Source organism: Marmota marmota, unplaced genomic scaffold, assembly GCF_001458135.2.
Source record: "Marmota marmota marmota unplaced genomic scaffold, marMar, whole genome shotgun sequence".
In the NCBI taxonomy this organism is placed as follows: domain Eukaryota; kingdom Metazoa; phylum Chordata; class Mammalia; order Rodentia; family Sciuridae; genus Marmota; species Marmota marmota.
Window position 1 is genome coordinate 11,005,360 of NW_026000243.1, and position 14,633 is coordinate 11,019,992.

Consider the following 14,633-nt stretch of genomic DNA (forward strand, 5'->3'; position numbering starts at 1 on the left):
GAAAAAAAAAAAAAAAAAAAAAGTGAGTTTAGTAACTAGAACTTTATTCAAGAATGAGATTAACAACAAAAGTTTCATAAATTGGGTCAGCAGGGTAAGTATTCCCACAAAACCTGACTCTTACTGAGATTTGGGATCACCACAAGCACTGGGCACTCTCCTTTCACCCATGCTTACAAATCTGGCAGAGGCTTCCAATATTCATGTACAATGCTTCATATCTGAGAGATGCCACTGGGACTGCAGCAAAATGAAAGGCAAAATTCTGATGGTTTCCAAAGCCAAATGTAATTTCCAAAAACCCTAACTGTTCACCTAAAAGCCACCTGACCATTTCTATCTTACTATAATGGTAGGTGAAAGAATGACAAAGCTTTGGGTGTTCTTACAGGCCAACCAGAGACTATGTAGGGCTTTCTGTGGTTTATTTACTGCTGAGACAGTGTTTTAATTTCATTCCAGAGCTCAAATGCTACATAGAAGCACTCCTTAGCTCTCCACTGGAAAGGAGCAAACAAGGATGATCCAGACAGCTTGAGCCTGACCTTGCAAAGCATTAGAACTTTGCAGGTGATTTACCTTCCCCTAGTGGTGTTCCTTGAGCTAAGATTCAACACACACATTAACAAGTCAGAGAAGGTGAAGGTTTCAAATCAGTCTGTATCCACAACACATACATTAACAAGTCAGAGAAGGTGGTTTAGAAATTATGATGAAAGTAAACCTGACTAAAAATTCTGCTGCAGATAATCACACTTTAACTATTCACCTAGTATACAAGGCAGTACTCTGACATAAATATATGAAAACAAAACAACTAAAGAAGTGACTGTATTTAATAAAAGTAATTCTCTAAAGAGAATTCACTTAAGTCCAGCTAGAAGCACCAGTTTGATCTAGGCAGTCAGAATACTCTATACAAACTATGTTGTTTAGGAACCCAGATTTGAAAGGCAAAGGTAATCATTCTCAAAGGACAAGTTTCATATCAGCACAATTCACAATAGCCAAATTATGGAATCAACCCAGATATCTGCCAATAGATGAACAGATGAAGAAAATGTGGTGTGTTTGTATGTGTGTATGTATACATATAATGATTTCCTTTTACAAGGTTAGCCCCCCCCACACACACACAATGGAGATTTACTCAGTAATGAAGAATGAAATAATGGCATTTTCTATGATGGATAGAAATGGAGAAAATCATGCTAAGTGAAATAAGGCAGACTCAGAAAATCAAGGGCCGGATGTTTTCTCTCATGTGGAAGCAAGAGCAAAACAAAGGAGAGGATATCAGATATTATGAAGACACCAGGAGGAAAAGAAACAGCAATTTAAGGCCGGACCAGAGATGTGAAGGACCTACTAGCAAGAGGAGCTTGATTTTGGGTTGAGAGCTAGGAAGAACAAGGATGGAGGAAAGAACTTGCCTCCAGTTTCCAGTAGAATTCTGGTAGAAATGGGTGGGAGCCCTGGGTTCCACCCTGAGTAGGCACATGCAGGCCAGATCAGGAACAGGAGTTCAATAACAGTAGCCTTTGTTGAGCTTCGGAAGGGCATGCGATTTGGGAAGAAATGAGAAAGAAGGCCGATTTTATGTTTTCTACAAGCTGACAATAGAAGTGAATGGACTATATTTCCCCTGTAGCCTTCTTGGGCTCTTTGATCTAGGTTTCAATTCTTAGTAAGAGGATAATGATTTCTTTTTACAAGGTGAGGCCCACATTTTCCAGCCTCCTAGTATTTTCATTCATTCATTTAATACATGTTCACTTAAGTTTTAAGCTCCCTTTCAGGGTAAGTCCTCTGTTCCTCAGGAAGCCTGTACCATAGTGGGTACAGGTTTTGTACTGATTGCATGTATAACAGATGTTATACATGCAATCAGTACAAAGTAAATTGGCAAAAGTACTCTCAAGAAAAAGAAAAAGAAAAGCTGGAAGTGGGTGCAGGAAAGGGAGGGGAGTGAGGACTGGCTATAGGTTAAAACAAATGAACACACTGTTCTACCTGATCCAGCTGATAACATGCAGCCTCCCGGGTTACAGCTCCTATATCTGCCTACTCTGCTCTCTACTTCCTGGTATGTTGTTCCTAGTTTCCTTTTCCATTCCAAACCCCAAAATGAGACTCAGAGTGTCTGCAATGTTCATATAAAGAAGTTCATGGGACATTCTAACTTTTCACTTTCCTGACTTCACTGTTTTCAGTGACCCCACATCTTATTCCACATCGCCATTATGCTGTCACATCCCGGACTGTGTCACTCCATGCTACCTTGCCTTTCTAGCTGTGTGATTCCCTTACCTCTTTTGACTTACTGTGCAACTTCACTAAATCCTCTAGAAAGTCAAGTACTTCATTTTTCTTCCAAACTAAGCTGCTATCTTTTTTCTCTTTTCTTTTTCAATGGCACAATACATTAGATAATTTATTTATTTAGCCTTGAACTCTTTGCCCCCTGCCTTTCTGCACTTCTGTTTCAATTGGCCCAATAAACATTCTATTTGCTAAATGGCTATTACCCAATGGTTATTGAACCACAAGGCCAACATCCATTGGGCAGAGGAGAAAATATATCACATGATTCTGCAGCTTTGAAATTTGGGTTTATAAGACCAATTAAAAATGTCATATTAATTTGCTCACACCAGAACCTTTATGAAATCAGCTGGATCAGATAAATAAATAAGGTTTGCATTGGTATATCCATATTGAAAAATTAATATAGTTAATGTAAGTAGAAAAGTCTGGACTTTAACCTAAAAATCAGGAAGAGACTGTTTTAGTCAGCATTTTTGCTGGTGTAACCAAAAGATTAATAAGAACAATTTCAGAAATGTTATTTGGCAATCAAGGTTGCAGAGATCTCAGTACATAGATGGTCAACTCCATTTCTAGTGGCCTGATGTAAAGCAGAACATCAGAGAGAAGTGTGTGGTAGAGGAAAGCAGCTCAGAACTTGACAATCAGGAAGCAGAGAGAGCATTTTTCACAAGAGACAAAATATATACTCCAAAGGCATGCCTCCAGTGACCCACATCCTCCAGCCATACTTTACCTGCCTGTAGTTACCACCTAGTTAATCCTTATTAGATTAACACACTATTTAGGTTAAGGCATCATAACCCAAACATTTCACTTCTAAATGTTCCAGTATTGTTTTATACATGAGCTTTTGGAAGGCACCTCATAAGTAAAGCTATAACAAAGACTAATAACTTAAATAACAGTTATCAAATAAGGCATCAGCTTTTAGAAGCTGAAAATTCTGGTCCACATTTGAACCATTATTTAAACAAACCCAGAATGCAGAAATAAAATGGAAAGATTTAAGAGGGCAGTATTAAATTCTTAAAAAGGAGCTGATAATCTTACCATAGTATAAGGTATCCTTATCTGGTTTTCTTTCTGATTGATGCTCAGTACCTGTATTCATTGGTTGTGCATATATTTTATGCACTGATCAATGTTCTCTTGGAAAGTAAGCTTAAAAACTTTTAATACACATTTATTTTTAACCATTACCTAAAAACATAAAAATTGTATCTATTTACTGGGTACCATGTAATGTTGCAATGCATGTATACATTGTATAATGTTTAAATCAGGTAAAACATATCTACCACCTTTTTTTTTTTTTTTTTTTAACATGCACTTATAGAAACTGGCAAAAACGGGGGAAAACAAGGAAATACAAGTTAAGCAATCAGTCTTACCTCCCAGACTCATCATCTAAGAGCATTAGAACACTTCTAATTATGCCTGCCCCTGGGCTGTGCACTGCACTGTACAAAGACAGCCACGCAAATCAGTGTTGGGAAGCATTAAAAAGGTGGGAAGGAGTGGCATAGCTATTTCATTCCTTTCTCAATTATAATAACAATGAAAAAGAAAAAAAAAATGATAGCCCCAGTTTTTTGCTTCTGGCTCTAGACAGTATTAATTAGAATGTTAACCTTCTGCTACTTTGTTATGTTAAATGTTCCCCCTTGGAAAATTACACCCAAAGTTTTAAAAGGGAGCAGAAATTCTTCTGTGGAACTCAGACTAAATTATTGGTGGCTATATTTAGAACAGAGGAACCCATTATTTTAAGCTATTTTTAGTTAATGAATTCTACAAAGATCTTTTCCCCAATGTGTTGGCTTTTGCCATGGCATTCAACACCCTACTTTTCATTTATAGACTAGCTTTAAAAAGAATTATTCATACAACAATCTAGGGTAGCAAATTCTATCAAGATCACTTCTCGGCCCCTTGAAAATAAATTTTTAAAATGATTCAAGTATAAGAATTAACAATTGGCAAAGTTAACTCCCCACTCCTTTCCAATTCTCAAGAAGCATCCATTTCTAAGGAATCTTTAAATAAATTTTAAATAAACTAAGGAATCTTTAATTAAACTCCAACAGGGGTTTCATGAGCTACATGCTATGGAATGTTTCTTTACATTAATAAAATTATCTTCCTTTTAACAATTTAACCATTTCTAAGGAATCTTGTAATTTGTACACTCTATTTTACATTGTGAAATTGTCTTAATTCCTAGAATTCTTACAGTTTCTGCACTGAAAACAAAGTCCAAATTCTTTATTAAAACTAACATTTTTGGGGGAAGGGGCTTAGAAATCAACAGTTAAGTCAAAAGTTGATGGCTTCTATCCTATTTTAATGTGACAAAGGCATGTAATGTTCTTTAGTATTCAAGGAGAGCAAATGATGTTAGAAAAGGAAGTCAATGCTGAAATTATTTAGTGGTGAGTCTGAACACATTTAGTTTGTTTTATTTTTGGCTTGTTTTATTTTTGTTTTAACAAAGATCTGTTATATAGTTCAGTATTTTAAAAATCTACCATTTTTTTCTGATAACTACCAAGAGCTCACTAAATCCTAAATAACTCAACTCTAAGCCAATTTGGAAGAAAAGAAATCTAAGGCATACCAGAAATTAGGTAAACTGTTCAACTGTCTGACATGCAAAGGAAAGATTTACCTGGCAATATCTGGGTGAGAATCTATCAGAGTGCTGACAAATCGAAAGAACAGAGAGCCCTTCCATTTCACAAATTCTTCCTGTACAAAGAGAAACCGGCATATTTCAGGATAAATTTTAACATGTAAACCTTAAATGCATCCAGTCACATAGCCACCTGTTGACTTTCCTTTGTATAACATCACATCTGCTAGCTATTACTAGTCTGTCTAGGACATAGGGGCATTCAGAGTATTCACTTCACAACCATCTTGAAATCATACAACATTTGTTAATTCAAAGAAATGTGGAGGAATATGTGGATAGAGCAGCATCAAACTTTCTACTATTTTAGGAAAATGACTCAAAGTACATGGTTTTAATGGGGTGTAGCCACTATTGCCTCTGTGAGGTACAGAATGCATGAAAAAAATGAGCATGTTAAGTATACCAAACTACACAACTTACTGAAATGCCTTCTTTTTCAAAATCAAATATCACTTTTTCCTTGTCAAAGGTCAAACACATGTATACAAGAAAATCAAATACTCTTTAGAGGTTTGCAATTCATTAAGTTCTTTTGCATGCTGAAATATCACATTGGACTCTAAGCAACACTATGTGATAGCCAGCACAAATATTATGATCCTTGTTTTACCAAACAATAAGTATGAGAAACATGGACTTGTTTAAGGTTGAGAAGAATAACAGAACTGGAACTATTTTTCTAACAAATATGCTTTTCTCTACCTGCTGTTTATTTGCAAAAGTGGAATTTTACACTGCTTGACAGGGTGTCTAAAAGAACACTCCAAACGAATATTTGCAAGTAACGAACAATGTATTTAAAAGGCTGCACTGCACATTAGAAAAGTGACATTCTAAACCTGAGATGAGGTTAATTATTTTTGAATTGTACTACAAAGCTATCATATTTCCTATGTAATTTAATATTCCTTTAAGCCAGAACAGTGCTAGAGAGAAAAAAAGACAGTTTAATAACTCTCATACATACCTGCAAAAGGTTGGTAAGTAATATGAGTGTCTGCTTTCGGATAAATGGATCTGAATCCTTCAGGCAGATGGAGATATTAGGAATATACTTGTCTACCATGACAGTGTACCGGATACAAAGATCACACATCACAATGATGACATTGTTTCGAACAGCCACATCTTTAGACACCTCTAGTTCTCGCACAAGGGCTGGGATACTCTTCTTTGCAAGGTCTTCATGCTGTAAACACAGCTTACCTGCCATAGAAGAAAGATGTCTTGACTATATTCTATGATTTCCACCCCCCAATACTAGGGAATGAACCCAGGGCCTGGCCTCACTCTACCACTAACCTACACTCCCAGCCATTTTCTATAGTTTTTATTTCATTAAAGTTAAAACATTATGCTCACAATTACAAAAAACAAAAGCAAGAGCCAGACAAATCCATCCCAAATATTACAAAGTTTAAAGTACTTTAACGAAAAATAAGCTCCAACAGGGGTTTCATGAGGTACATGATAAGGAATGTTTCTTTACGTTAATAAAGTCAACATTCGAATTTTGTAGTTATCTTCTCACCTGGATAATGATGGGTAAAATCTTACAGATGATTTATTTTACCTCTTAATGGGTTTGAAATGTGAACTAGGTAAGTAGGAAAAAAATGTCAACTCATATTCCTTCTTCATAATTACAGGAAGGTTGCCGAGTTTTGTGGCCTAAGGAATGTTCTGCTCTTATTAACAATTCTTAGACTTTAACAATAACCAATACCACAAAAAACAAATATCTTATATCTACCGTAAGATATACAATTATACTACAGGAAAAAAAATCAAATTATAGCACAGAACTGTTTTCAAGATAAACAACAATTGGAGTCGATGGAAAAATATACGTATAGTTCTTCTGCCAGTTTTAGAAAGTATTAAATAAACCATCTCCTTTTATAAACTGAACTTCAAATTAATCTTTCTATTCCCAGAATGCAGTTTACTAAATGCAGTTCTTGATAAGCAGATTTCATGGTGCTACATTAGGAGTTTAAATAATTATAGGAAGTTATAATTGTAATAAATTCACATAATTCCACTGAAAAACATAAGTCTACTAGAGTGAGTATTTTGAATCTTATAGTCTTGGATAATTACCAACTCAAGGGCTCTCTCACTGTGAGCACTTTTGTATACACATAAGCAGACTACACAAGCTACATTTCCCCACATGTTGTTCTTACCTAAAGTGATGATGGCATGTGCTCTAATCACAGAAGGCATGACCTGAGATGGGGGCTGAATGGCTGAGGCATCACTGGTACCTTGAGATGATGGTACTATAGGAAAGTTTAAAAGCATTTATTGACAGTTCCTCAGCAGTTTACTCAGGCTTAAGAAAGTATGAAACAGAGTATAATTTCAGTGCCTTACAGTGATCCACATCAGCAGAAGAAGCCAGAATGGACTGAATCAGAAGGAACACTCGTTTCTCCACTCTGGCTGGACATAGCTGGGCTATATCTCCCAAGGTAAAAATGTACTTCACCTACAAAAGAATTGGTTTTGCAGTAAAAAATAAGGCAAAAAGAAAATTTACTAGTTAGAGTAACAATATGTCAGTGGGATTCTCCTTTTTTCCCAACTACACAAACTTTACTATTTTTTGTTTCAGAAAAACACATGACCATTGTAAAAATTTAGTCATATTTAATGAAACAAAAATTAGAGTGACCATATAATTTTATCATGTAAAATGATAACTTTGTGAGTAAACAGGGATACTATTAATAATTATGTTGCAATAACAGGTATAACACTCATCTATTTCTTTTTTTAAACATATTTATTTATTTATTTTTTTAGTTATTGGCAGACACAACATCTTTGTTGGTATGTGGTGCTGAGGATTGAACCCGGGCCGCACGCATGCCAGACGAGCGTGCTACCACTTGAGCCACATCCCCAGCCCGACTCATCTATTTCTAATCCCACTAAAGATTATCATTGTTTTTGTTCTTTTCAAAATCACATGGCTTTATGTTCGCTTTCCTAATATACTTACCAATCATGCTACTTGGAGTTTGTAATTATAACTTTGAATATGAGCTATACTTTAATGTAAATACATACAAAAAATATGTTTAATGTCTATACAAGTAGGCCATTTAAAAATTATCAATGTTATAATTTTTCTCACTCTTCCACATTTAGTAAAAATTTATGTTATTTCTAACCCTTTACTATTATTTACTTGAGTTATGATGAATCCTTTCTATACTCTTGTATACTACTATATTTCTTTAGGTGTGAATCCAGGCTGAAACAGCATGTAAACCCACTTTACATTTTAAAATATATATCCAAATTGTTCTCTAAGTTTACTGCTTAGACTCCTCCCCAAAACACAGGGACCTGTTTCCTCAGCCCTTGCTACCCTATGTTTACTAATGGCATTTATCTTAGAGGTCAAATTAACACTTCTCTTTCTTTACCCCAAAGATAGAAGAATAACACTAAACAGTATATGGCAAATAAAAGTAAAAACTTATTCTAGGGGCTAGGGATGTAGCTCAATGATAGAGCATTAGCCTAGCCACGTATGAGGCCCTGGATTTCATTCCCAGCTCTGAAAAAACAAACAATACATATAAGCTTATGCTAGAGACAAGTGTGGGGGCACATACACCTACAGTCCTAGATACTTGGTTGGGTGAGGTTAGAGGATCACTTGAGCCTAGGAGTTGATATTGGTCTGGGCAACATAGCAAGATCCAATCTCAGAACAACAACAACAAAGAACCAAAGCAAAGCAAAACAAACAAACCAAAAACCTCAAAATGCTCATTCTAGGGTAGGAAAACCAATAGTAAATGTAGTTGGTTTTAGAGAATATCGAATACACAGTTATCTTAAACTTAGTGGATTAAAAAATAATTAAGCTCCATTTAAAGTAGTATGAATTAAACAATGTATATAGGGCAAAACTTCACTCTATGTTTTGACTAACGGATAGATTTTAGTGATATATTTAATAGTTGAAAAAATCTTAGGGGATTAACTCACTGATCATAAAAAGCATTCTTCTTGTGGGCAATGGCTCTGCTCAAACAATTGAGAAAAGCAAGACTATCTAAAATCCTGGGTCAACTCTGAACTACACATCATGGCTCACATACCTAAGTGTCCAAATCCCGGTAATGATACTGTTCATTAATGAACATAAACGTACTAGTGCCTCAGGTACAATAGCTTTCTCTCTTACAAATCTAAATTTGGTCTACAACCACTAATACTTTTAAGAGTGAAATGAGAAAGTGAAAACTGAACACAGAAAATAGATGCTCTTCTAATTAAAATGGATGGGAAAAATAGTTTTAGTTAAAGATGATGGTTTGTACCGAAGGGCATCAAAAACCATTTCCTTTATTGGATAGCGTCAGATGCTGGAAATAGAATTATAACAAAACCTATTTTGTTAACAGCCCACTGGCTTGACATGTCCTGACTCACAGGAATCATTTTCATGGAAACAGTTTCTAAAGTAGGAGTACCACAAAATACAACCTTGCTCCTCCAAGGTCATTTGTAAAATCTTTCCTTATATTTTTAGACATTGTAAGGACGGTTGGGAGTCGCCCGGGCTCCAAAGACTAACTTCCCTATCCCCCAAGAAGAGCTGTCCAATGGTGAGCCCTACTGGCTCACATGATCCTTACCCACCAATCAGACTAGCCCTGCTGGCTCACATGATCCTTACCCACCAATCAGAAAGCACCCCATACCAACTGTCAACCCTTAAACTGTTAAGCTGTCATAACTGTCAAACCACCCCCGGCTCTATAAATATGCAGAGCTGTTCCTCAATAAATGAGCATTTTCTCCAACAAGCCTTGTTTGTTCTTTCATTGGTGCCAAAACTCGGGACGGGGAATGCCTCGCTGCTCGAGGGCCCCCTCTCTCAAGGCTTGACGTCCTTGTCCACTCTTTCGAGCGCTGCTACTATTCACACAACACCGGCTCTTCAGTAGGTGAGTTCCCCTATTGGGTATCCAACTTCAGATGGGCTATACGCAGAGGCTTTGACGGTGATCGTCTGGCAAACCTCTGACGCCCAATCTGGAGGAGAGAACGCACCCCACCACAACCTTCACCGTCAGGGTGGACTCTGGAACCCGGTTCGTGAGCGGGAGGTACTGGGGGGTGGAAGAACAGGCACTCCTCTCTCTCTCTCTCAACCACCCTTGTCCCTCTCCTGACCTATGGGGGCCTCTTCTTCCCTCCCTGCAGACTCCCCCTTATTAAATTCTGCACACAAGATTGGCCTTACTATCAATTAGACAATCAAAGTCAATGGCCCCCCCGGAGGATCCCTAGATCCTGCAATTCTCAGAGATCTGTTTAACTTCTGTGAGCGCTCGAAAAAGTGGAAGGAGATCCCTTATGTTGAGGCTTTTTCTTTTCCTTGTTCTCCCCGACCTATTCAGCAAATGAACTCCCTCCCTACTAACCTCCCCCGTTGGCTCCATCCAACCCCTCAGGTGCTCCCCCTGACCCAGCCGACACCTTTAGTCCCCCCCCCCAAACTAGGTCCCAAGAGTTTCAATGGGTCCTCCAGGCTTATAGCCTTACTCACCATGATATATATATGTTGAGATTATAATACACAAGCTGGCCTACAGAGTAGGGACCGATTCTCTGCATGTATCATTGCTGGGCTCAAAAAAGCGGCACATAAGGCCGTCAATTTCCAAAAATTACAAGAGACCCCATCGGAATTTCTGGATTGGCTTACGAAAGCCCTTCAGCAGTAACCTAGACACTAGATCCTGATCCATCCTAGATGGCCATCATGTCCTTATGACATATTTCCTCTCGCAGAGCTACCCCGGCATCCGGGTCAAACTAAAAAAGCTCGAATAAGGCCCTGCCACCCCCCAGACTGAGAAATTTCAGATGCTTGCCCAGGCCCTGAAGGGTTCTTCCTCGGGTTGCCGCCCATCACTGCAGGTCAAAAACACCCTGGGTGCCTGCTTCAAGTGTGGCAAGGAGGGACATTGGGCTAGGGCATGCCCCGCACCTTCACTCGCATACCCTATGCCCTAAATGTCAACAACAAGGTCATTGGGGCTCTGACTGTCCTAGATCCCGTAGGAGGCCTATGGCCAGGGAACCACCCAACCTTCTGGGCATGGCAATCGAAGATTGATGGAGCCTTGAGTCCTTGTCCCCGGCTGTAATGATCAATAGACAGGAACCCAGGGTGCAGATTCAGGTGGATGAACACAAGGTTGACTGGGGCTACCCTCTCAGTCCTGACAGAATTCTGGGGCACACAGTGCCATCCACCTCTCGTATTGTTGGAGTAGGAGGAAAGACCATCTATCCAAAAAAGACTCCCCTATTACTCTGTTCCATAGACAACTTCCCATTCTCTCAGATGTTCCTAGTTATGCCCCAATGTCCAGTTCCTTTGCTTGGCCGAGATATTCTCTCTAAATTCAATACAACAATCAATATCCGGGCTCCTGGTATCAGTTAAGCCCCAGAATCTGCCTGTTCATCTTTTCTGGCCCTTTTGGCAGAAGACTGGCCATTCTGCTCCACTTGTGAGGCTGACATGAAACACCATACTAAAAAGGACGCCTTACCTACGAACCTGGTCGACCCAATTGTATGGAATACCCACTCTCCCTCCACTGTTTCCTGCTTATCAGTTAACATTCATCTCAAAGATTCTAACACGTTCCCCAATCAGGCTAAATACCTCCTGTCCACAAAAGCTCTTCTGGGCCTACAACCTATTATTCACGACCTTCTTAGCAAGGGGTACCTCCATCCTGCTCATTCCCCTTACAATACTCCCATACTAGCGGTAGAAAAAGCCCAACGGGTCCTATCGCTTAGTTCAGGACCTACGACTCATCAACACCTCCATTAGGCCCATACATCCTTTGGTTCCCAACCCATATACCCTGCTATCTCAGATCCCCCACACTGCCACTCACTTCTCGGTCATAGATTTAAAGGATGCTTTCTTCTCCATTCCCCTTGCCCCCAAATCCAAGATCCTTTGCCTTTACCTAGACAGATCCCACCACCAGACATTCTCGACAACTAATCTGGACTGTCTTTCCTCAGGGATTTCAAGATAGTCCACACCTCTTTGCACCCCCAGTGCCCCAAATCCACCCTCTTGCAATATGTTGAGCACCCCACCACAGCCTTTATGGCTACAGTGGCCCTCAGGAACTCCTTCCTTGGGCAGATTTGAAAGTCCTAGTCCTCTCACCTTAAGACTCAGCTGCTAGAGAGACGCTTACCTTCCCCTTCCTCTCCCTCTCTCCCCTCTTTCCCTTCCTCTCCCTCTCTCCCCTCTTTCCGACCCTGGGATTATCCAGCCTCTCCAGGAGGTATCCCGAAAAGCCTTGGCCAAGGTCTCCCATGGCTCCGGCTCCGTCCAGGACAAGAGCTTCAACTGTCAGGATTTGGCGACGACCAATTTCTGCAGCTCAAACCTGCCACTTAGGCACTCCTGATTTTTTGGCTCTAGCAGGGATGCCCCTTTTGCCAATAAATCAGTTTCCTTCTTCTCTGCGTCCTCTTCCCTCCTCCTTACATGGGTAATGTGTCTTCTCTGCCAGTCGACTCTCCCCTACAATGCCTCTTAGATCAAATATAGTACCCAGGCCTGGCCCACTTATCCTTTAGACAACCAAAGCAGATGGCCCCTTTTTGGGTCCCTGGATCCCTCCATTCTAAGGGATCTCTACAATTACTGTGAGCGTTCAAAAAATGGGTAGAGATTGCTTATGTCCAGGCTTTCTTCTTGCTCCGATCCAATACTGCTCTCTGCACCTCTTGCAAACCTCTACAAATTCTTCTAGCCCATCCAAAGGGTGCTCAACAGAAGACACAGTTCTCCTACTTAATTTCTTGGCCTTAAAGGGATATTGGGCCTCTCCACAAAAGGCCCAAATAGCATGTAAAGAGGTCACATATCTAGGGTTCTCTATCTCTCAAGGGAAAAAGGCCATTACAGTAGACAGAAAACAGCTTATTGTGTCTATACCTACACCAAAGATATAATCAGGCCAAGGGCCCCCAAGATGAACCCCTACCCTCAGCGGCAGGGAAGCCCTTTACAATCCTTAAAAAGGCCCTCCTCCGGGCACCTGCACTGCATCTCCCTGAACTCGTCCCGACCCTTCACCCTCTATGTACATGAGAAACAAGGACAAAGTCTGGGCGTTCTGGGTCAGGAATATGGCCACACATTTGCACCAGTGGCCTACCCATCCAACCCCACCGTCAGGGGCTGGTCCCCAGGCTTCAGAGCCCTAGCAGTGACCCATGACCTCCAGAAAGAAGCACACAAGCTTACCTTTGGCTCTGCGCTAACCATCTCATCTCCTCACCATCTAAAAGATTTCCTCACTTACTAGGGGCTACAGTCACTTTCCCTTCCAGGGTTCTATCCCTCCTTATCTCATTCCTTAAAAATCCCTCCATCTCTTTTCAGCCCATGCTCTCCAATAAACCCTGCCTCCCTCCTCTCATCTTCTCCCTCACAAGATCCTGTCCACAAATGCCTGGAGGTACGATTTTACCCTGCCCTACTACCATTTCTGAGGGACCCCTGCCCTCTTCGGACCTCGTCTGGTTCTCAGATGGTAGCTCTTTTATACACAAAGAGGTTAAAGTGGTGGGTATGCTGTTGTTTCCCTCTCATCCATCATAGAGGCAAAACCTCTCCCACCCAATACCACCAACCAACAAGCTGAACTCATAGCTGCCACAAGGGCATGCAGGCTAGCGGAGGGAAAAACCCTCTCCCTGTATAATACGTCTCCCATATCCTGATCTCGATGCAGCCATTTAGAAAGAAAGGGGGCTATTGACCACCAGAGGTACGGCAGTCATTAATTCCACACTATTTCTGGCCTACTCCAGGCTGCTTCCAAACTGGGAATCCATTGCAAGGCCCATCAAACTGACTCCTCCCTTACTACTATGGGGAATTCCAAGGCCGATCAAGTGGCTCAATCAGCCGCCCTACAGAGCTTTACCTCCTCTCCGCTACTCTTCGTTACCACCGGGGATTGACCCAAAGATCCCCAACAACTCTTCCAGTTTCTTCACTTTCTATTCCACTCTAGTCCACAGAGTCTCACTACTTTCCTTCACTCCTTTTTCACCCTTTAACCATGTGATAAGACCTACAACAGATCACTTCCGCTTGTCAGATCTGCCAGAGAACCAATACCAATACTCCATTAAAACCTAAACCTTTCCCTTCTCATCAGGCCCGCAGTCATACCCTGGCTACAGACTGGCAGATTGATTTCACCAACATGCCCCGAGTAAAAAACATAAAATATCTTCTTGTATTGGTAGATAATTTTTCGGGATGGGTTGAAGCCTTTCCCACTTCTAACAAGCGGGCCTCTACAGTAGTTGATCTGTTGCTTACTTACATAATCCCCCGTTTCGGGATGCCCACTTCTATCCAATCTGACAATGGCCCAGAATTCACCTTGCAGATAACTCAGGGACTGGCTCACATGCTATCACTCCCTTGGCATTTCCATTGCCCTTACCGCCCCCAGGCTTCTGGAAAGGTTGAAAGGACCAATCGGTCCCTTAAAGCTCACCAAGCTCA

General features: G+C 40.4%; 1 protein-coding gene across 4 annotated transcripts in view; it reads right to left on the minus strand.

Moving 5' to 3' along the window:
* The window catches only part of Ncapd3 (non-SMC condensin II complex subunit D3), a 72,903-nt gene that overhangs the window by 13,816 nt on the left and 44,454 nt on the right, over window positions 1-14,633 (minus strand). For all 4 annotated transcript variants that reach the window (XM_015499067.2, XM_048796230.1, XM_015499066.2 and 1 more), the window contains 4 exons: window positions 7,406-7,520; window positions 7,216-7,311; window positions 5,994-6,232; window positions 5,000-5,079 (listed from right to left, as the gene is read on the minus strand). In XM_015499067.2, coding sequence (XP_015354553.1) covers window positions 5,000-5,079; window positions 5,994-6,232; window positions 7,216-7,311; window positions 7,406-7,520 — 530 coding nt within the window. The remainder of the gene's footprint in view (window positions 1-4,999; window positions 5,080-5,993; window positions 6,233-7,215; window positions 7,312-7,405; window positions 7,521-14,633) is intronic.